A 21,023-nucleotide genomic window follows, 5' to 3' on the forward strand; every position below is an offset into this window, starting at 1 on the left:
TTTTTGTTTGTTTTTTTGCAATTCGCAGAACCAGGGATGCACAGATCATGAGTAGATGTTTAATTTTATTAAAAAAATAAAATACAAATGACCCAAACATCACACAGCAGACGTATTACTTAAAAAAAAAAAATAGAATATATATATATAGCAGTATTATCCATCAGTCAGCGCTTCCCCCTTCTCTTTTCACTTTTTGGCGAAAAACAACAGAAAATGTCTTATTTGGAAAGAGAAACAAAGCCAATCCAACCACCAGCGCCTCCATCAAGTCCACTTCCATACTGATTTCTTCCATTATGCAATACACAAAATTGTATGTCTCTAAGTATGAAAGGCAGCAGTTAAATATTCATTCTGTGAATGTTTAAATAAGGAAAAAGAAAGCCGCTGTTTTAACACAATGCACCAAAAGGGATGGACGGAACAGTGACAAACCCACCAAAATAAGAATCAGTCCGATAACAAGCACAATTTTCTTCTTCCTAGCAACTTAATTATAAATGTTAGTGGTTGAGAAGGAAGGTAAGCTGTTACTTTCTCCAAATGAGGGGAATAAAAGTATATATACACAAACAAAAATTGCCATTCTTTTTTTTTTTTTTTCTACCCCTGTATACATACATTGTTGCTGTAGCGTTAACTTTTTTTTTTTAATTAACAAACAGACCACACTGACACAGAAAAAGATTACAGTACAATGCTGTACCACAGTACTGAGAGTTATATTGCTAGTACTGATACCCACATGACAGGAAGTGGGGGCAGCATAGAACAGTTTTTATTTAGTTTTTATTTTTTTTATTTTTTGCATAGCCTGGTTAAGTGACGTTAACACGACACTGCAGATGTAAAAACTACAATTCAGATCTGAAGATGAAATGAAACTAATGCTTTGGCTTAATGGGCGAGAAGAAAAACGTTCAATTTTGATGTTGAACAAAGCAAACAAAAACAAAAAGGCAAACGTTTAAGCCTGGGAAACCAACATACACTCATCGTCATACAATCAGATCATGTTCAATTGAAAACGCCACCAGCCTCCAAAGGAGCAGAACAGACATGAAAAGTGGATGGACGATCGTGACCGATTATAGATAGCCCTTAATCTCAGTAAACATGAAATCCAAGGAAGGCCATGATGAGCGACTTTAGGACCTCCATCTTAAGTTCTGCACCCACACTCATACACACAAAAAAAAAATGCACATCTTTTTATTGATCCTCAGCCGTTTTTCTCTATGTAACATATACGAAGTAGTATTGGAGCATTTGAGCCATACTGAAATGAAAAAAAAAAACATCTTAAAAATGTTAATGGAAAATAGTTTGAAGTTCACAAGAAAAGTCGTTATTTTAAGAGAAAAGGCATTTGTAGAAATATTCATCTTTTTTATGAGTGAAGCGGTTCTGTCACAAAACATTACCTTTTTCATTTTTGTAAGGTCTTCATTCTTGACGTTCTGTCATAACATCATTTTTTGTAACGTTATGACTGTCTTGTTTTTTCCTCCTCAAAAAAATACTTTTCAATCTCATGACTTAGTCAAAAATTTTATAATTTACTCTGTTAACGTTACAACTTCTGTTGTAATATTTTCTAATCCTTTTCGACTTTTTTCCCCATAGCGTTGTCTTCATGTCTGTAATATTACTTTTTTTGTAGTAACATGGTCAGTATTCTTTGTAACGTGAGACGTTTTTTTTGTGTGTTTTGCAGCATTCATTGTCTTCATTTTCAGATCATTACACGTTTTTCCAAAAGTTTTGTTTTGTGGCATGCCGCAATATTCTTTTAGCGCCTTGGCTCGATAAAAGTTGGGGGGGGGCGCTGCTGAGTAGCGCCCACTCAGGCTTTTAATTTTCCATCAGGTACGTCCGTTGAGATGCAGCAGCACATCAACCACTCCCCACCCCCCCGCTTCTAACTGAGCATGTAGCCGTGCTGTTTGAGTGTCCACCGCCCCGTCACGCAAAGGTCACGCTTGTGCTAGCGTGACTTCACGTCTCGACACCTGCTCGCGGAAAGCTCAAACGTGCCGAGTCTGATCAAGCCTCCACTTGCGTTAACAGCCTTTGCGTTGTCTTCCCGACATTTCAGCAAATTGCATGTCATCGTTTAAACGTGAAACACAAGCGGGGCCGGTCGAATGCAAACTGGACCGCCGCGAGTGGAAGCTGGCGTTGCATCTCGTGAGTGTCCGTGTCAGCGTTTCATCGCGGCTGAAAATAAACCCGAGCAGCTCATTTGGATCGCAGAATTAAAAATAGATGACTTATGGAAATGTTAACATTTATCCAGTGGCTAGACAGATGCTAGGTACACCTGAATACTACAATTCATTAATTTATTAATCAAACAGGAGCAAGACCCATTGTTGAGGTGTGGGAATTTAGTCGGACAAATCTTAATGGGCTGGATTCAAGTTTTTGTGGAGATTTATTTGAAAACATGCCAACACATATCTCTTAAAAGGCTCTCGGTTTACAACGGTCAACGTAAAGGTAAGGATTTCTTTATTTTATTATTATTACTTTGTTTACATTTTTCACTAGGACATGTTTTGTATACAAATCATTTACTGCAATTTGGGCTTGACTACCATATTTGCATATTTCAGTGATAGTGACTAGTGTTTGTTCCAATTTGACTACAAACTTGGATTACATCCATATAGAAACGTAGCTACGTTGTAGAAGGAGGACCACCTAAAAAGGATTTTGGAGCCATATGTTTTAAGGCGTGTATAACTGCACGTTTCTGAAAAACTAACATAATAACGCGAAAGCCCTGGCTAAAAGGAACGTACTAATTGGTGTCAAGGAAATAAGTTGAAGTGAAACATCAAAACCTCTCTGCTGAGCAGCTCATTAAAAAAAAAAAAAACGACGCTAACAAACAACAGAAGTTTTAGTGGTTTCCAATTGCTATTTCTATGGTTTGCAAAGGTCATATCAAAAGTTTTTGGGGTGGTTTTTCCAAAATCAAATCATTTGGAAGCCATTTATATTAAGGACAATGTGAGTTGGAAATGATTGTTTTGGATCATTGCTTTGTGGTATGTTAATGTTTTAAACTATCACTATAGGCTGTTTTATTTATTTAGGGGGGTGTCTATTAACTTTTTTTTTTTTTTGCTATAGTGGGGCTTTACTGTATTTCCTTCAAAGTACAATTTACTCATTGGTTCTTACAAGATGGTGTTGTTTACCGCTGTTAGCCTTGAACACGTTGAATCCAGAATACCCATCTTTAATTTCCCCCCAGTTCGACCACTATCCTTTTGTACAAGCATTGTAGGGACACGCAATTGCGAGAGAAGCACGCAGCTAATCACAATTGGAGTTTGCCAGCATCCGCTTCAAACTGCCCCCCCCCCCCCCCCCAACCCTCATCCTCTCTCTCTCTCTCTCCACTGCCAGTGGAAAATACCACAACAAATCACTCCCGTGTGCCAAGATCTCGGGCTGCAGAGCGGCCCAACGTCAAGCTGGGAACCAGGATGTTGCGGCGACGCGGCAACATTTTCACAACCATCAGTGGCGAAAATTTCACAGCCAATCACCCCCTCCCCCCCGAAAAAAAACAAAGCTAAGATCGCATCATGCACACTAGCGTGCCTTTTTTCCAAACTAAGCAAGTCAAAACACTAGCCACCCCTTGACGCGAGTGATGAAGACTAAAGAAGCGCAACAACGAACAAAACATTTTAAGGACCATGCCATCTTCCTGTCCGAGCTGAGCCCTACATTTGGTGTAACTTGTTCATTCTGTCAGCCAGTCACAACAAGATTTTCTTTTGCACTCATAAGCTCAGCAGAGTGGGGACAGGAGGGAAATGTGGTTGACCCTGCTGGTATGCGTCTTGACGATCGACATCCCGAGCGGACGGATGAGTGTCAAACTGAAGGAGCGGGCGGAAATGCGGCTGACGAGCCAAAAGTGGTGGTGGTGGTGGTGGTCTCGTCCAGGGGTTCTCAAACTGGGATCTGCTAGCTGTAGCTTGGGGGTCCACTAAAGAATTTCCAGTGATTTATTCTGTTAATAACATAACCCAATTACTACTCCTTCCCTTATATTTGGGCGAATTAAATGATCTGATATGACTATTAACCCATTAAGGTCTAACGCGCCTGGCTCAACATCTCCCCAAAACCAATGGGTGACTATAAAAATCACCCTCTTGAACCTGAGGTTCACCCCGAGAAATTTAACACCTACAAAATAATTAATATCTCAGCCCCCTGTAGCAGATAGAAACATAATTCCAAAAGAATTTGAGGGCTTAGACATGTGTTCGCACAGGCCCGAGTTTATTTACCGTTTCAATCGAAGATGTAAAAATAGTGTCAGTCCAAGAGAAGCACTATTTTTCTTTTTAATTGAGTGGTAATTCGCTAAGGCTAAAAAAAGTCATTCAATATTGATGAAAAATAAATCAGGCAGTGAATAGTGAACAGGGCCGCAAAGGGTAGAGACTTATATGAACCGGTCTGTGGCAGAAAAAAGGTGAGGAATCAGTTGTTTATATCACTGCCGTCACTTATTTCAGAGTTCCCACGATCATCTGCCTCCGCCATTTAAAAAAAATGAAAAAATTCCGGAAAATCCTCCAAGGGCTCACAAAACCGTCACGTGTATATTTCATTGGCTAAGAGACAGAGAATTGGATTTAAAAAAAGAAAATGCTCTCCCAGCTTTAAAGGTAGAAAGACGCAACAGTGCGCCCGGCTCTCGTGGTAGAAACATGGTTATGCACTCCCGCCCTTAATGGGTTAATCTCATAAATCTGACATTCTTGCATGAATAGTTGTAGGCATATATATATATATATATATATATATATATATATATATATATATAAAAAGGATAAAGGCAGCTTTTCCAAAATACACGGCGTAAAATATTACAAGAATACAGTTGGGTTGAGTTTCTTCCCATCAAACAGATCATGAATATTTAGGTTGAATTGTTCACCCCCAAAAAGATCTGATGAAATGGTAGTCACGTTCAACTGGCGTTACAATAATGAACCCCAAAAGTTTGAGAACCCTCGGCTTGGTCAACCCCTGCCATTTCACTCAATGCAAAACTAAAGAAACTGAGAACAAAACGGACAAATAAAGCGGGTCATGTCGAGGCGTTAATGATCATCATCATCATCCGAGCGCGGTGTCTGCGCGTTAGGCGGCAGGATGAAAACGAAGATGTCCCCCCCCCCCCCCCCCCCAAGGTGACAATGCTAAAGTCGAGTGTCGCACCAGGTTGGCTGGGCTGGTAGAAGACGCGCCGGCTCACACCATGCTGTCTCCGGCGCTGGTGGCTTGGCTGGGCATGTCGCAGGTGTGCTCCTTGTGTCTGAAGGCGTGCTGCTGGTGGCGGGAGCAGCATTCCCCTCCGGCGGCCCCGCACGTGCGCCGCTCCTCGTCGCTCTCCTCCTCCAGCCCCGAGCCGTCGTCCAGCTGGCAGACGCACACCTCGATCCCTGAGTCGCCGGTCACGTGCCGGCGCCGAGTGATGAGCTCATCCTCCTCCTCCTCCTCCTCCGGCAGATCCTCAGCGTTCGCCCGAGCTGAGGACGGCAGCGAGGAGGCGGCGTCCTGGTCGGGGTGTAAGGCATCGGTGGCCGGCCCGGGCTGGGCGGCTTGCGAGGATTCTGCCGCCGCCGCGACAGCGCCGTCGGGCTGACTAACTTGAGCAGGGAGAGCTGCAGCAGCCTCGGGAGGGTTTTCAGAGTAAGGGGGCGGCGGGGTGGGAGGATGACCCACCACCTCCTCGTAGTCGGGAAGCTTGCAGTCATTCCAGAATCCTGGAAGACAGGGGAGCAGCTTCTAAATCAGGGGCTCCAGAGAAATTTTCAAGGACCCCATCAGATCACATCACAGCAATGAAACATACATTCCCCTCCAAAAGTATTGAAACGGCAAGGTCGCTTGAAGACATTTGGGTTTACGTTCGCTGACTGGCAAAGTGGGTGGCTTCAAACAAAAGGTGCTCCTTCCGCAGTTGTTTAACACATCGCAAATAACATGAAATAAAAGCTGGAATTCTGAACTTTTGTCTCATATTCATCTTTTGACCCAAAACCCAAATGTCCCCAGTATGCTTAAAATTAAAAAAAATAAATTGACATTGCTGTTGCAATACTTCTGGAGGGGACTGTAACTATCATAGGAACTGTTTTTTTCTTGTTTGTTTTTTTTTAACTTTTCAATTAGGGCTGAGCACGAAACAGTGATAATTTCGACTGGGTGTGGAAAAAAGACCAGCAAATCAGAATTTTGGGACTTTAATCAGAAAGAATCCTTGAACATTTTTGCGTGTATTGTCAGACTCTAATGTAAGTGTGTCTTAGGTGTGATGGGAATATTTATCTAGCTAATGAGCGTTACATTTAACTGTTAACAAGTAAGTCAATAGAGCCCATCTTGGCAGTGTACCAACGCATCTCCCTCTGTCAATGAAACAAACAAAGGAAGTTTGCCAACTTGAGCCCTGGAGAGACACCTCCGCAGCTATCTTAGCTATCAAGGATGGGCCTTCAGTCGACATAATACAGTACTCTTTAATACCATAACGTGATTATGGAAACATCAATGCAACACAAAGACAATACCTCATAACTTTACTTTTTCTGGAAAAGTCCGCCTTGAAAATTTTTTTTCAAGTATGTGCAAAATAAAGTCAGTTTCCCAACTGTCAACAATTGGTGCTACAAAAGCAATGCAAATGTATTCATGCATGCTCTCGACACATTTTCCTAGTCGAACTTGACTTGTTCTGACCAATCAATCAAAGGTGGAAAAATATGTTATTGCCCCGTGAGACGAAATTGAAATCTAATCAGTTAAAGTAGCAGTCTCATTGCTAATTTAACTGAAGTTCCCTGGGCCAGCATGACTGATTCTGAAGGCCTTGGACAGATTACATTGATATAGCATCACGCAGAGGCTGAAATCTGATTGGGCAAAAATAAATCTAAACATCCACGTACGCATTACACATACTGGAAACAGTGCGGCCAAAAGAAATGTGACGAATAGAATAGACTGTTGGAAACAAATTCAAACAATTTCATCAAACAAATATTATCATTTGTTATGACGCCACTGTGGGAACAGAACTCTGGTCGTAAACCGAGCACCCACCCGTCCAGCCCCACACAGCGAATATTCCGCTACTCACTGAGGTTGAGCGGTGGAGGTGAAATGAAGGAGCTGGAGGCGCCCTGGTAGGCCATTAGACTGATCTCGCGTTGCCGTTGCTCCTGCTGCAGCCGCATTTTCACCCTGCGGTGTCTATAGGCGCAGCAGCAGCTCAACATGATGATTAGGGTCCAAACTAACCAGAACCCTGAAGAATTGGGGATGGGGGTGGCGGTCAGAGATCGGCTTTATGTCAGTCACAGATTTGCAGAATAATCTGGTCAAATGCTACATGAATGAATGGCTAACTTACACCAGAGCTCATAGTAGTAAGTGCAGCATTCGGTCTCTCCGCAGCAGTATCCCATCTCGCAGCGATATTGCTCATTGTTCACCCCGAAACAGAATTCCTTGCCCTTTATTCGAAACAAAACGCAAACACACACACACACAGTGTGAGTAACACTTAACCACATGTGAATGAGAAACTGCGTCAGAATGAATCAAAAACAAAACATTGCTTAAGGCAGCACAGCTGATCAGAGCAGATATCGTGGAAATATTCCCCACTTGTACTTGTGAGCAATCTGATTGAACGCTTCGTAAATGTGATAGTCTGGTGATTCCAGGACATAATGAGAACGTCACTACATTTCTGACCGTAAAAAACAAATGGCCCAGTGTTTTGGAAAAAATAACAGCTCCAAGTCACAGGGAAAAAAAGAGATATGCACATCTTTTAATTGAGTTGGAACCAACTTTGGACTCTTTAACATTCACACAAGACATTATTTGGACAGCTCACACTATGCTGCCATCTCGTACATCATGTCACGACAGTGAGCTTAGCCTATTATTGTACTCAGATGCGTATGGACGTTTTAAAATGGCACATAAAATAGTAGTAGTAGATTATAGGTACACAACACAACAAGTGTTAATAAAATTAGGAAGAAGTGGCAAAGTGGGGCAACGTTGAAAACATAAAACACAGCCCTGTGTTTTTAATCAGGTTTCAACTTATAAAGTTAGCTAATTTCAGCACAATTCATTTAGCAGTAAGTCAATTCTTTTATCAGCTTTATCAGTTTAAATCAGCTTCATTCGATACAAATTGTCGCAATCGATGTAAAGTTTCCGAAACATGCTTAAATTAAATGTTTAAAAATGTTGGAGGGAAAAAAAACAACTAAAAGCGGCTCCATCTCTTTCCAGCAAAAGGCTTAGAGCCTCGGCCTAGGAAGCTAATATGAACAACCTCGAATAAACCCGTCATATCGCCGAGTGCCTGTCCGTTAGCAAGAGCTAATGCTCATCTCGACCGCTTTCATCAAACACCAAAATGGAGACATTCAAACGGCGTGCACGGTAGTTTGATTTGTGCTAAGTCCAAGTCTCCTCGCAAGTGACCATCGACCACATCTCGAAAAACTTTGAATAACTGACGTCATCCACAGCGAACACAAGCTGAGCCGGAGTCAGTTTCTTTTGTGGAGCAGACAAAAAAGGATGGAGGTGAGGCCTGGGCCAAGCCCACGAGCCTCGGCCTCGACTGAGAGCGTTGACCGAACTCAGGACCGCTCGAGTCGGCTTACCTGCACCAGACAGACCCCGGTACACAGGAGCCCTACAATGGATCCCAGCGTTTTCTGCGGCATCTTCCTGGGTTGTCAGCCGTCGAAACGACGGGAACCATACAAGCAAAAGTGGATTAAATTTCAAGGACGTGTCCAAGTGACTTCGGGTGACCGTGGCGCTCTATTTAGCGGTTCCGCCAGTCGCCTTCCGACATGTTTATGTTGTTTCTTGACTGAGATGGAGTAATATGAGAAACTGTAGGGGGGGTAGGGAGCTGCAGGGGGCGCTGTGGACGTTGTTTTGACTAAATAGATTGGGAATTGACGTCATATTTCAAGTTCAAGGCTATTTTTTATCTAACCTTTCGAGAACGTTACTTAAGTGAAAATGACAGTGGCAGGAGGAAGTCACATATGCGCAAGCCATGAGTCTCAAGTCCTACTAACCTTCATATTTCAAGAAAGTCCCATGCAAAAATCAAGCAAGTCAAGTCGAATCACCTCTTAAATTCAAGTTAAAAAACTATTCCCCCGCCCACACCTATGATTAAAGTTTTCACATTTAACATCACTTTAACTGCACGTTCTTTTAGTAATTTTAGTAAGCTACATTTTACTTTTATTTCTTTACTTTGGTTCAACGTGTCTAATTTGTTAATGCTTTCTACATGTACTTTTAATTATGTAAAGCATATTGTGTTACTTTGCGTGTGGAATTAAGCAAATCAAGTCATATCTTGCTCAGTCACGATATGCATTTGCACATTTGTCTCTTTGCAATCACAATCCGTAATTGCATTAGTTAGCTGTACTAACACGATAACAATTGCAGTGGTTCTCAAACTTTTAACACCAAGTACTTTCTGAAAAAAGATAAGTTCTCATAGTACAACTCAAATGACCAACATTAAGATAAAGCAGCGTGGTACACCAAATAAGTGTTCATCAAAACAAGAATTTTTTATTCCAAAGAAGTGTATTTCATATTGTAACATTACGCACAGTTTGAACATAACCATTTTGCTTAAATAGAGGGGAAACTGCATGATCAGATAAAAATGTATTGCACAGAAAAGGTTAATAAAAATTAGGGACTGATCGATTGGATTTTTTTTTTTAGGCCCATGTAAAAATACAGATTACGATTACTCGGCCGATTACTTGGATGGACAATGCAAAAAATTTACTTTGGGAATGGTTTGGTCTATTCTGCCTGTTGTCTGTCTGATATTGTTCATGTACATTGCTTTTGTATCTTCATTCGAGACAAAAGAGGGCCGTAACGTATGTGTGCATGTTTTAACTTAAATGGGATATTTTCCGATTTTTTTTTTTCCCCCCTTCATTTGTTACACTAACCAAACGTTGTTGTTGTAGTTGTTACGTACCGGTACTTGATGTCACGCAGCGTGCTGTGGTCCTGTCAGCTGATCTTCCACATGGTCAATGCGATGTTAATCCAGTCAGCCTGAGCAGGAGCCACTAATTCACCGGACGACATCATGGTAAGTTATCAAGCCACATGATTAATAAATAGTCAAGGATCATTGTTATACGTCTCCGAATGGGAAGTGAAAATGCATTCTGTCAAAGGAAAGAGTGGGTGCTGTTATTGTAATTCTTGATTGCTGTAATTTCACTATAGTTGTGTTCATCAACGTTTTTGGGGACCATACTTTCAGTTTTTTGATTATCTGTTAGTGCAGTCTTTTTATGTTCAACCCTAGAAAAGTGCTATACAAGAGACAGCCCAATTCAGCAGTTTAACAAGAGGAAAAAGGAGAAAGGTTCTGAGAAAGCATGTGCCAAAACATCAAATCAATACTGTATTTTTTTTCTCCCCTTAAACATTGACTAGTTCTTCACAGCCAAGATTGAATAACCCGTAATCGCTTGATTCCAATTTGTACACACGTGACTTGTTTCAGGGTGGAGTGGCAGTGTTTTATTCTTAGCTGCGTGAGAAGTAAATAGCTTGAGCCAAAGCCTTCCTGAATTCTTTTTTTGGACACCGTCCATTCACGGTGTACGTTCCTTATCTCACCCCGTGGGAGATTTCCCCACAACAATGCACACCACAGCAGTGGTAATAAAAGTACCAATGCAACAAAGTTTTCAGGTCAAACATAATCTGTTCTGCTGTCAACAGTACTATACTGTCACCATCGTGACGTCTTCATAACTGTACGAGTCACATTTTAATATTCTCAATGTTCATAAAAGTGTCGAAATGAGAACTCAGTCTTAACTGAAATGACTGAGGTAACACAAGTGTAGAAATAAGTTATCAGTAGGGATGTAACGATTTTTTTATTTAATTTTTTTTGTTCATCTAAAAAATTGTGTCTTGAAACGTTTTTTTTTTTCATTCCAGATGCATGGCACATTATAAACGTGTAAATCAAATTATGCGCTTTCGCCAAACATCATTGTGTATTGTGTTTGTGGATGGCTGCAGAACCACACCAGTGCACAGAGACAAGCATGGTAGCAATTTTTAAAAAATCGAATCGAAAATCGGGTACTGAAAATCGAAAATCGAATCGGGGCTTGAGTGAATCGTTACATCCCTAGTTACCAGTAAACCTAACTTTGTAAATAGTTTTCGGTCACGTGAGAGGATAAGCTAGGCTTGAAACAGAAAGGCAAGGAGACAGACTCCTGAAATGAAATGTGATTATTATTATTACTATTTATTTTTTTTAATAGATATAAATATTTTGGGTTGTTGGGAATATGTAAGTGCGAGTGGATGGTTGTTAATAATTTGCTAGTATTGCAGAACAAGCCGTTTAAAAGCTGGGCATTTTCCGACAAAAAATAGTCCCCATCTACAGGCCGGTCCGCCTCTAGTTTTAAACGGCCGTCCGTCGGGGAGTCCGGCGACAATCCCCCCCCCCCCAGTTACGATAAGAAGGTGTACCATTTTCTTTTCTGAAGGGCCTGCTGTCCATCCTGCGGAGATTGAAGCAGCCTCAAGACCAGGAGGTGCGCCTGGTCCTGCTGGGCTTGGACAACGCCGGCAAGACCACGCTGCTCAAACAGCTGGCCGCCGAGGACATCAGCCACATCACGCCCACGCAGGTGACAAACAAAACAACATACCCGTAGCATCCCGCGCGTATTAGCGTTACCGTACAGCGCCAAAGTTGTGTGTGAGCAGGGCTTCAACATTAAGAGCGTTCAGTCGTCTGGCTTCAAGTTGAACGTGTGGGACATCGGAGGACAGCGGAAGATTCGCCCCTACTGGAAGAATTACTTTGAAAACACACATGTGCTGGTATGGCTTGCCTTATCAAGTATGGTACGGTGTATGTATTCTCTTATACATATATTATGTACTGTGTACGTATGTATGTTTATTGTTGTTATCTGTGGTTGCAGATCTATGTGATTGACTGCTCGGACAAAAAGCGGTTTGAAGAGACAAGTCTGGTGAGATGCTGTTGTCAATTGCATGTGGTTAGGGCTGCGTAATTCATCAAAAATGTACATCCAACTCTGTCCTCCCTGATCTTGCTTTAAGATTTTTATTGACATCACCGTTTAAGATGAGTGAAAAACGAAACACGCAACAAAAAGGATTATCCACAAAATCCGTGAGCATTGAATCTTTTTTATTCATCGTGATTTCATGAAGAACTCATTCTATCCCAATGACATATTTATATGACATGTTTATATGTCATTTCACAGAGGGTATGAAAAAGTCTGGTACTGAATGAGTTAATCAAAAGGATCGTGATTATTATTATTTTTTTCCAGAATCGCCCACCCCTACTGCCTCACAGTCAAATGTTCCAATATCAGCTCGGACTACTGTACGTGTAATCCGATTAAGTCATTCCAGCCTTCTACAAAAATTTTTTAAAAAAATGTTGTAATATTTACTTGAATGAGGAAAAATAGCACTCCATGATCCATCCATCCATCCATTTTCGAACCTGCTTATCCTCACTAGGGTCGCGGGCCCAGCTGTCAACTGGTGGATTCTACTTTGTAAAAGTATAATGACATAATGAAATTGAATTAAAAATAATGAACAGTTTTCATCTCAATACATCAATGTGCTTTGGCCACCTGGAGCGAGTATAAAACAGACGGACAGATCTGTCGCTTAAAGCGTAATAGCACTGCAACGTAGATGCTATTTAGCGTTAGCGTTAAGCTAGCGGACGAAACGCTAAACTATGTGGTTGTTTAAAAAAAAAAAGAAAAGAAAAGAACAAGGTGTAATTCACTTTGTTTTGTGTTTAGTTTGACAATAAACTTCAAACGGGAGCGGCATTAATCATCTCCAAGCATCTTTGTTGAAGATTTGTTCACTCTTTGCCAAATTGCTGCTTATTGTGAAGTCAGTTAAGTTGAGCTCACTGCCACCACACAGTGCTCGTGCCTATTTGCATTTGCAAGTCAAAGCAAAAGCGAAAGAAACAGCAGAGTGACGGCTCTTATCCGAAGGCACTGTTATGTGTGCGTGTGTATATACAGTACGTGTTTATGTTGCCTTTTCGTTTTAATATCTATATCTTGCTACATGTATTAGTGTTCGTCACAACCGCGTGGTTTTTGCCCAGGAGCTGGCCGAGCTGCTGGAGGAGGACGATCTGTCCGGCGTGCCGCTGCTGGTCTTCGCCAACAAGCAGGACCTGAGCGCCGCAATGTCGGCCTCCGAGCTGGCCGAGGGTCTCAACCTGCACACGGTCAGAGATCGCATGTGGCAAGTCCAGGCCTGCTCCGCCATCACCGCCGAGGGACTGCAGGTACACATGCTACATGCCAACACACATGGCGTGACTAGTTGAGTAGTAGGAGGCCGCATGCAGTTGTCCATCCCTGGTTTAAACTATAAACATACTGTTCCACAAACTATGATCTCAAAATCTGTGGCAAAGATTCTTATGCTATGTTCACACCAAACGCGGATGATGCGTTTCTGGCGGCGCGTTTGTATTGGGGTCAATGCAGCGGTTGCGCGCCGGGCGGTGCGAATGATGCGTTTGGAGCGGTGGGACGCGGAGCGAAGCACCGAAAAATCCGTCCATTCGCCCCATTCGTCGCGTTTTAATCGAGTCAACTTTTCTCGCCAATCCGCCTCGCGGCAGCCAATCGGCATCGGGGATACTGCGGCAGCCAATCAGCATCGAGCATACTACATCACACACAGCCTACAGTTGCCACAAAATGGCAGCAAAACTACTAATGATTCTCCTCAACTCACTTGAGTACAATTCCTTGGCACCAAGATGCCACAAGCTTGCGTCAAAACAAAACTTTTACATTAGACAAGGATTTGGCCTGAGGACAAAATTGGCTGACTGATTGATTGATTGATTACTGTCTGCACAAACACACCACATAAATTGACTAATAAAGATCTTAAAGACTAGTGACTTGTCAAGTTTTGTGGTAAGCAACACCTCTCAGTTGCAGTTCTACACGGCTGCAAAACTACAACAATAAACGTTCTGCTAAATAAATACCCGTCTTCCGCATATGTAGCAATAAAAACGAACAATATATTACAACATTAACTTTGGAAATGAATCCCGTTTGTTCTTATTCCCAACCAGGATGGCATGAGCTGGGTTTGCAGGAATATCAGGTTTCGGAAGAAATGAAGATCGGATGTGGCTCTCTAAATGTAACTTGGATTTTACATGTGAGATGAAACGTCATGTGTTATTGTATGTTATGTTATGTTTTGTCAATCACTACATTTGTAAACATCTTGTGTTGATTTACATCCCCTTGTAAACCAAAATGACTGTACTGTATATATTGTAAATATGACCCTCATTTAACTGAAAACTGTGTACACAATGCTAAAAAGCAAAACGAGTGATGAAAACTACCAGTGAAGAAAGTGAGTTAAAAAAAAAAAAAAAAAAGAGGTATGTTGTGTAATGATCCAAAATAAACCCTAGGGGGAGACCTCTCCCTGTTCCCAAATACGTCTATGGTGCAGTCCATTTGGAATATTTTACTTTTCTACATTTTGTTTTTATTGTAAAGTTAATGTTATTTTACCAAAATACAAATTAGCCAAAAAGCTGCAATTGATTGATTGATTGATTGTTTTTTATTTTTAATGGCTGAAAATGGACCTTAATGTGGCTTGTGGGTTCCTTGCCCATTTGTTCCAGAAATGCCATTCTGCAACAAAAGCAAACCAAAAAAGGCCAAAGGGGAATCCTGAATTTTATTTTATTTTTTGTAATTTTGTACTCAGTGCTAATATAAGGCGTCAAATTGACCCCAAATAAAATTATCTTGTGCAACTTTAGAGGGATTAATTTGGAGGCCGCAGATGTGCTTTTGGCCATGTTTTTAGACAACCTAATTGAAAAAGCACCCACTAAAAATGACCAAAAATTACATTTTGCAACATCCACAGATTCGAAGAAAAAAAGAATTCCCAAAAATGGAACCTGGGAAAAGTGTGATTTTCTGTCCTCTTGCGATATCGATTCCTGCCAACGCTACCTGGAGTAAAGACCACGGCAATGAAAGCCAGAATCTCTCACGATGAAGTCAGGTTTGGAGGCTTTTTGACCCTGTTGGCCGGAAATGCGATTTTGCAGCCACAAACCTGAGAAAATAGTTAGAATGAGGACCCTTGGGGAAACTATTACCGATGAGCTCTTTTTGGGATTCAGCCCGGTTCTCAAGGTGTCGATTTGGCAATGTTTACGACATTCTCGGTTGGATTTTTTTTTTTTCCTGATGTGGTTTGGAAGGTCCCTCTGCCAATTGTATTGAAATGCAAAAAAAATGAGCATAAACCAGCAAACCTATATATCCTGATGAACACATTTGCAGTGGACCACATTACATTTAGTATTTGTTTTCAGTTTGTCTTTAGTGGCACATTTGCAGCATTAATCCAAAGTGACCAAGTGCTCCGCTGTGGTCCGACAGCACATTTACATAAAACCCTTTTTCCACGACTAATAGCTCGCCGCTACAATTTGCATTTATATAGGTCCCTTCATAGCGACATGATTTGGTGCCTTTGCCCATGATAAAATAAACCTCCTTTGGCCTTGAGTTACTGGCCTGCTGCCACCCGTGTAAGCTTGGCTGCTTTTAATGAGAGCAGAAATCCCCAAAATGGACTTGTACACAGTCTACCAGGATCAGCGTCATGTTTTCAAAAAACAGGAACATTCTTGCCCTTTACCTATCCAAGAGGTCACACGTTGGATATGTTGTCAATACTTTGTCTTTTTTTTTTGTATCCGCGCGAAAGGACAGGTATAGGTAATTTAGAGCAGGGGTTCTCAAACTGGGATCCGGGGACCCCTGGTGGTCCATTAGCAATAGTGATTTTTTAGCAAAATTATATTATAATTAAGTCCTATTTTTTTTCTTAGAACAAAAGGCAAATATTTTCAAGAATATAGTCAGATTTTTGCTAGGTTAATGGCATCTCAAGAATATTTTTATTTTTTTTAACTTCAATGTTAAAATATTGTTAGCCTAAAAGCTAAAGTACATAATTCATTTTTAACTCTCAACCACAATATTAATACAAAATACTAATGTGTTTGGTAATTGTGTCTGTGTAGATTCTCATCGGCAAAAATTGGATCATGACTGCTGGACTCTTCTTAATTGTTGAATTACTTTTTTTTTTGTTTTTTTTGTCATTTCCCAAAACATTAAAAAATGTCTTAGGCAATTATGCTATCAGGCTAACAACATGGCTGTGTTTGAATGTCCGCACTATTCCGCTTGTCTAGGGGTCACGTCATTTTGTAAGTGTGTGTTGACTTTGACTTTATTATCATAATATTGTGACTTTATCTTGGAAAAGTACACCTCTTAAAACTGCTCTCAAAGAAATATGTAAAAATGTAAATTCAAACCAACTTTGGGTTGTTTTGTCTCAATTTGGAATTGTTTTGTACAAAAAAAGGGTTATTTTTGACCCAACAGTTTAAGATTGTACAACTTTATTTCTGTAAAATTCTGGCTTTTCATCTTGACAAAATAAGCCTTTGTTGTTTGAAAGATTACGTTTTCTCTTTTTCTCTTCAAAAAATGAATTTGTTACCATACAATTGCATCTTAACAAAAAAAGGTAACTCTTTAATTACAGATGTAAATTGTGTTTAATTAGTGTTAGGATTTGAAGACATTTGAGAACTCCTGATTGTCTTCAGTGACATAACATGCATGTTACGGGAATATGGGAAGAAGCTGAGTTCCCCCAAAAAAAACACGCAAACTCCACACATTAGGACTTTAACTGAGAGTCGAACCCTGAATCTGTTAACTGTACCGTCGAGCTAACCGCTACTCCACCGTACGACCCAGCTCGTGCAAATCGCTCCAACACTATTCCAGGAGGTCTCCAAAGAAGGAGAAAGTCATGAATAAGGAAATGAAAGTCCGCCATGTGAGACTGAGGATAAAACGACCAACGACCCAACCCCCCCTATACCGCCGCACCTTCTTCTCTCCCATCGGGTTGCTTAATCATTAACATCAAATCCATGTGATAATCAGCCAAGCTTTTAAAAAAATATATACCCAATTACACACAGAGGTAGCCGGCTAAATCTTTCCAATTTCATATCAAACAATGGCACCATCACGTCAAGCGCCCTTGCCTTCGAAGAGGGCTAAGAACCAAAGTGGATTTTTTTTTGGGGGGGGGGCAAATAGAGCGGTTTGGAGCGTCGGAGTTGTGGTTAACTGTTGTGGCTCAATCTCAGCAAAATGAGAGGCAGTCAGGCCTGCAGAGGGTCATAAATCACAGGACTTTCCCAGCCACTCGGCCCTGCGCGCCGGCCTCCCACACAGGGGACGGCGAGGCCACAGTCTGATTGACTCCTGAGGCCTCAGAGGATGGAGAAAGGTGAGAGTATCCCGTGACTTAATTACAGCGGAGACAGGCTCACACTTGGCAGATCAAGTCGGCGTTAGGTCATTCAATTAAAAAAAAAAAGTAATTTACCTTGTAATCTCATTGCAGTCGTTTTAAGTGATGGACATTTGACTGTATTCCCCTGATTAACATTGCTGAAAATTCGACATCGGTTAATTATATATGAAAAAAAATTTTTTAAACCAAAATATAGTGCTACATATAATTATGATAAAAAGAAAAACCTTTTTTAAATATGTTTTTAATATTCCCTTTAAAACACAAAAAAAGTGCAGTTTTTTTTACATTCATTACTTTTACGTCAAGATTATTTTTAACCGCCGCCGCCATTAGATTTGCCGTCGTTTTGACAGTGAGCAGGTTGAAACTGATTGACAGTCGCCTCTACTGAGGATGAAAAAAAAACAGTACTTGCACAACTAACTGTAATGCATGCCAATAGATACAGTAAGAACAACAAAAAAAAAAGTGGTTTATTAGAGCGTTGTCTTTGATTAAAAGTTAGTGGGCACCAGTCACTAAAAGGAAATAGGCCCAGGCAGCAATTACATGCTTGTGGTTTGTTTGTTTGGCCTATGGAGTCCCTCCTGGCTCGTTCCCGGGACACTCCTTTATGATGGAGCAGATAAGTGCTGCTAGTGGATGATAAAAGTAATAGCAATATCCACATTCCTCAGCTCCTTTGATGCCTTTTGTGGGTGTGTGGGTGCGAGTGGGTGTCAAACTGCAGCCGGTCACAAATAGCGTGGAGACTATAAAAATGAACAGGGGCTCTATCAGCTGGGGGACAGTAGTGGGCACCACGGGAGCGGCTCAGAGAATAGTGGGGGGTCGGCGCGGCGGGTGACCTGGTTGGGGGCCCTGGAAAAGGTCTGAAAATGTCTGGCAGTGAATGAGTTAAACCAGGGGCGTCAAACTCATTTCACATTGTGGGCCACATACGGCCTCGGTAGATGTCAAGTGGGCCGGACCATTAAAATGACACCATACTCAGCTATAAATAACCAAAATATCAAGTATTTCCTCTGTTTTGGGGTAAAGAAACACAAGAGCATTAGGAAAATGTTGAAATTTCATGAACATTCCTTTTACAAAACATTTCATGAAACAACTAGACAAATGTGCAATTTACTTTTATCATTCACATCTATGCATTGCAACTGATCCCGCTGATTGTACAATGGCACAAAACTTTAACAAGTAAGTAGTATTGAAAAAATATAGAAATGCACTTTAAGAATATACGAGATTTAAAAAGAAAGGAATTTTTAAACAATGTTGTCTTCTACGCTGATCAAAACAGTGTGCCCTCTAGCGGATAATTCACGAATTGCATCGTATTCAAATATTAATTCTGTGTCTTTTATGCATTTTTTCACATTTAAATGATCCTGCGGGTCTGATTGAACCTCCTTGGTGGCCGGTTCCGGCCCGCGGGCCGTATGTTTGACACCCCCGAGTTAAACAATTGCATCTTCACATTAGTTATTGAAAAGTAAGTTAACCCAACCCGAACCACCTAACTATTGACCTGACTACTGTCTTCTTAAACCTTAACGCAAACTCAAACCTTATCCAGGGTTATATAAGTGGGATTTCTCACTGTAGTTAGTTTTTATATCGTTTGACTTTTTTTTTTTTATTCAGTTGGTTTTAATACATTTTTAGAGAAGACTTGTTAGTTTTTATTATTAGTGGGGTTTTTTTTTTTTTAAAAATGGCTTTGTTGTAGATGAGTTTTTTCTTAGTTTTATTTTTTTAAATATATGGAATTTGGAGAATGGAAGAGAAAAAAAAATGTCACTAAGTATTGTGTAATAAAGTAAAGTAATGATTGTGTATTAAAGAAAAATTACAATTCTCAAACAAACGTTTGACCTTCCTTTTTCTGTATGGACGTATGGTACTACAATAAATACATTTAAAATGAAAGAATGTAAAGTAAAGTATTGATATCATTACACTGCATGGCTCAAAAGTATGAATATTTGAATGGACGACTACTATTAAAACCGTGGGTTCATTTCAGCCTCGTCACTTCCTCACACTCGCCGTCTAAGCGGAGCGTCAAGCGGGGCTCGGCTGTGCAGTTACGCAATGGCATCAGAGCCGCTGGTTTACTTTCATGGTCTCCAAAGGGGCACTTTCAACAAAGTCTTTAGACGGAGCCATTCCGGGTGGGTCGCGGACAGGTCGCAAAAAGTAGAGGTACGAATTCACAACATTTGGAGGTTACATTTAGGTCCCGGCCCACCAGTTGACAATCCCTGCTTTAAATGATGTCGGGTGTGTTCCGTTATTTTCCCCGCCTTATCTGCTCAGTGTCTCAGATGTTAAAAATCGGTTAAGATCTTAAAAATGGCCCGCGATGCATCGAAAACAAATGCCATCCGTTTGGGTGTCTTACCAGTGCGACATTTAAAGCGTAATTACGTGTGGGAAAACCAATTGTGAGTTAATGGATGTGTCACAGCTGCATGCTAATGCTAATACGTTGTCCATATTTGAGAGGACAACATGATGTGGATTGACGTAATGAGCGCGTTCATCCTGTTACACGCACTTAGCTGCTCACATCCCGCCAGTGGGGAAAATCATAACCAGCATAAAACGTGCCGGCGGCGAAATCAATCAACGGCCGCCGTCCCGCTTGCCGCTCGCACGGAGGTCGAAGGTCACACTCTTGACCCTTGGCCGACCTTTGACCCCCAACTGCACCGGCAGGAAATAACACTTTCCGTCGTCCAAAACGTTTCCCGGATTGACTGATTGCCCTTATCATTTGACGGATTCGCTCCGCTTCTCTTTCCCTGTCTGCGCACCGCAACGCGCCCCCCCTCCTGCCCCCCACCAAACCCCGCCCCGCCCCCGCTATACGCGCCCACCCCGCTGTCCCACCACTCTTGTCCCTGCCTGGTGCTCTTAATTTGACTTTTTATCACCTAGCACTGAGAGAGGGACGCGGCGCCATCCGTCACCGCGACCGCACGCTGACAGCTGCTCGCACATGCATGGATTTTTACATTTGACTCAATCGGCGGAATTACTTCACTGTAACCGATTCGATATTCCGCAAATGAGCCGACCGGGCGGCGGGCGCGCGAGACACACGCGCGCTCAGTCGGGATATTCATCATTCATTCGTCGATTCCGCCAGGCCTCGGAGCTCGGATACTTGAACAAAAAGAAAAGTTAATCATTTGACTTTTGGGATTCGCATGTTTTGGTGCAGGAGGGGCAGACGTGTTTTACATGTTTCCCTCCTCCACACACACCTGATTCAAATGATCAGGCTCGTAAGGATGCTGACACCATTATAGGAATCATTATTCTTAAAGCGGAAGTCAACCCAAACATATTTTTTTCCAAGAATATGTTCCAAGCAGGCCCACTAGTTGAAACAC

The 21,023-nt window shown here is 41.5% G+C and overlaps 2 protein-coding genes across 4 annotated transcripts; one reads left to right on the plus strand and one right to left on the minus strand.

Moving 5' to 3' along the window:
- Nucleotides 1-39: 39 nt before the first annotated feature.
- wbp1 (WW domain binding protein 1) lies at nt 40-10,207 on the minus strand. Of its 2 annotated transcripts, none has more exons than XM_086052747.1 (4): nt 10,112-10,207; nt 7,460-7,562; nt 7,187-7,354; nt 40-5,810 (listed from the first exon to the last, which is right to left on the minus strand). In XM_086052747.1, exons 2-4 carry the CDS (start codon nt 7,512-7,514, stop codon nt 5,296-5,298), a joined length of 738 nt encoding a protein of 245 aa, XP_085908873.1. In that variant the 5' UTR covers nt 7,515-7,562; nt 10,112-10,207; the 3' UTR covers nt 40-5,295. The 2 variants fall into 2 exon arrangements, with proteins under 2 accessions (XP_085908873.1, XP_085908872.1); XM_086052746.1 differs by lacking the exon at nt 10,112-10,207 and adding an exon at nt 8,742-9,009.
- On the plus strand, nt 8,440-14,682 carry LOC147135635 (ADP-ribosylation factor-like protein 3). Of its 2 annotated transcripts, none has more exons than XM_086052748.1 (6): nt 8,440-10,228; nt 11,664-11,807; nt 11,887-12,027; nt 12,108-12,158; nt 13,301-13,486; nt 14,297-14,682. In XM_086052748.1, the coding sequence occupies exons 1-6, from the start codon at nt 10,226-10,228 to the stop codon at nt 14,342-14,344; spliced, it is 573 nt and encodes a 190-aa protein (XP_085908874.1). In that variant the 5' UTR covers nt 8,440-10,225; the 3' UTR covers nt 14,345-14,682. The 2 variants fall into 2 exon arrangements, with proteins under 2 accessions (XP_085908874.1, XP_085908875.1); XM_086052749.1 differs by having other exon boundaries at nt 11,887-12,003; nt 14,297-14,680.
- Nucleotides 14,683-21,023: the final 6,341 nt, after the last annotated feature.

This window comes from Filicampus tigris, chromosome 15 (assembly GCF_054856515.1).
Source record: "Filicampus tigris isolate MCC_2025a chromosome 15, RoL_Ftig_1.0, whole genome shotgun sequence".
NCBI classification, from domain to species: Eukaryota; Metazoa; Chordata; class Actinopteri; order Syngnathiformes; family Syngnathidae; genus Filicampus; species Filicampus tigris.

Excerpts from the sequence above, each read along its gene's own strand:
- wbp1 (XM_086052746.1), bottom strand. The coding sequence starts at position 8,804 with ATGCCGCAGAAAACGCTGGGATCCATTGTAGGGCTCCTGTGTACCGGG. Across the intron at positions 7,355-7,459 it reads TTACTACTATGAGCTCTGGT|GGTTCTGGTTAGTTTGGACC; the intron begins GTAAGTTAGCCA and ends CCAATTCTTCAG. Across the intron at positions 5,811-7,186 it reads ACCTCCACCGCTCAACCTCA|GATTCTGGAATGACTGCAAG; the intron begins GTGAGTAGCGGA and ends CCTGTCTTCCAG.
- LOC147135635 (XM_086052748.1), top strand. Across the intron at positions 11,808-11,886 it reads GCCACATCACGCCCACGCAG|GGCTTCAACATTAAGAGCGT; the intron begins GTGACAAACAAA and ends GTGTGTGAGCAG. Across the intron at positions 12,159-13,300 it reads GGTTTGAAGAGACAAGTCTG|GAGCTGGCCGAGCTGCTGGA; the intron begins GTGAGATGCTGT and ends GTTTTTGCCCAG.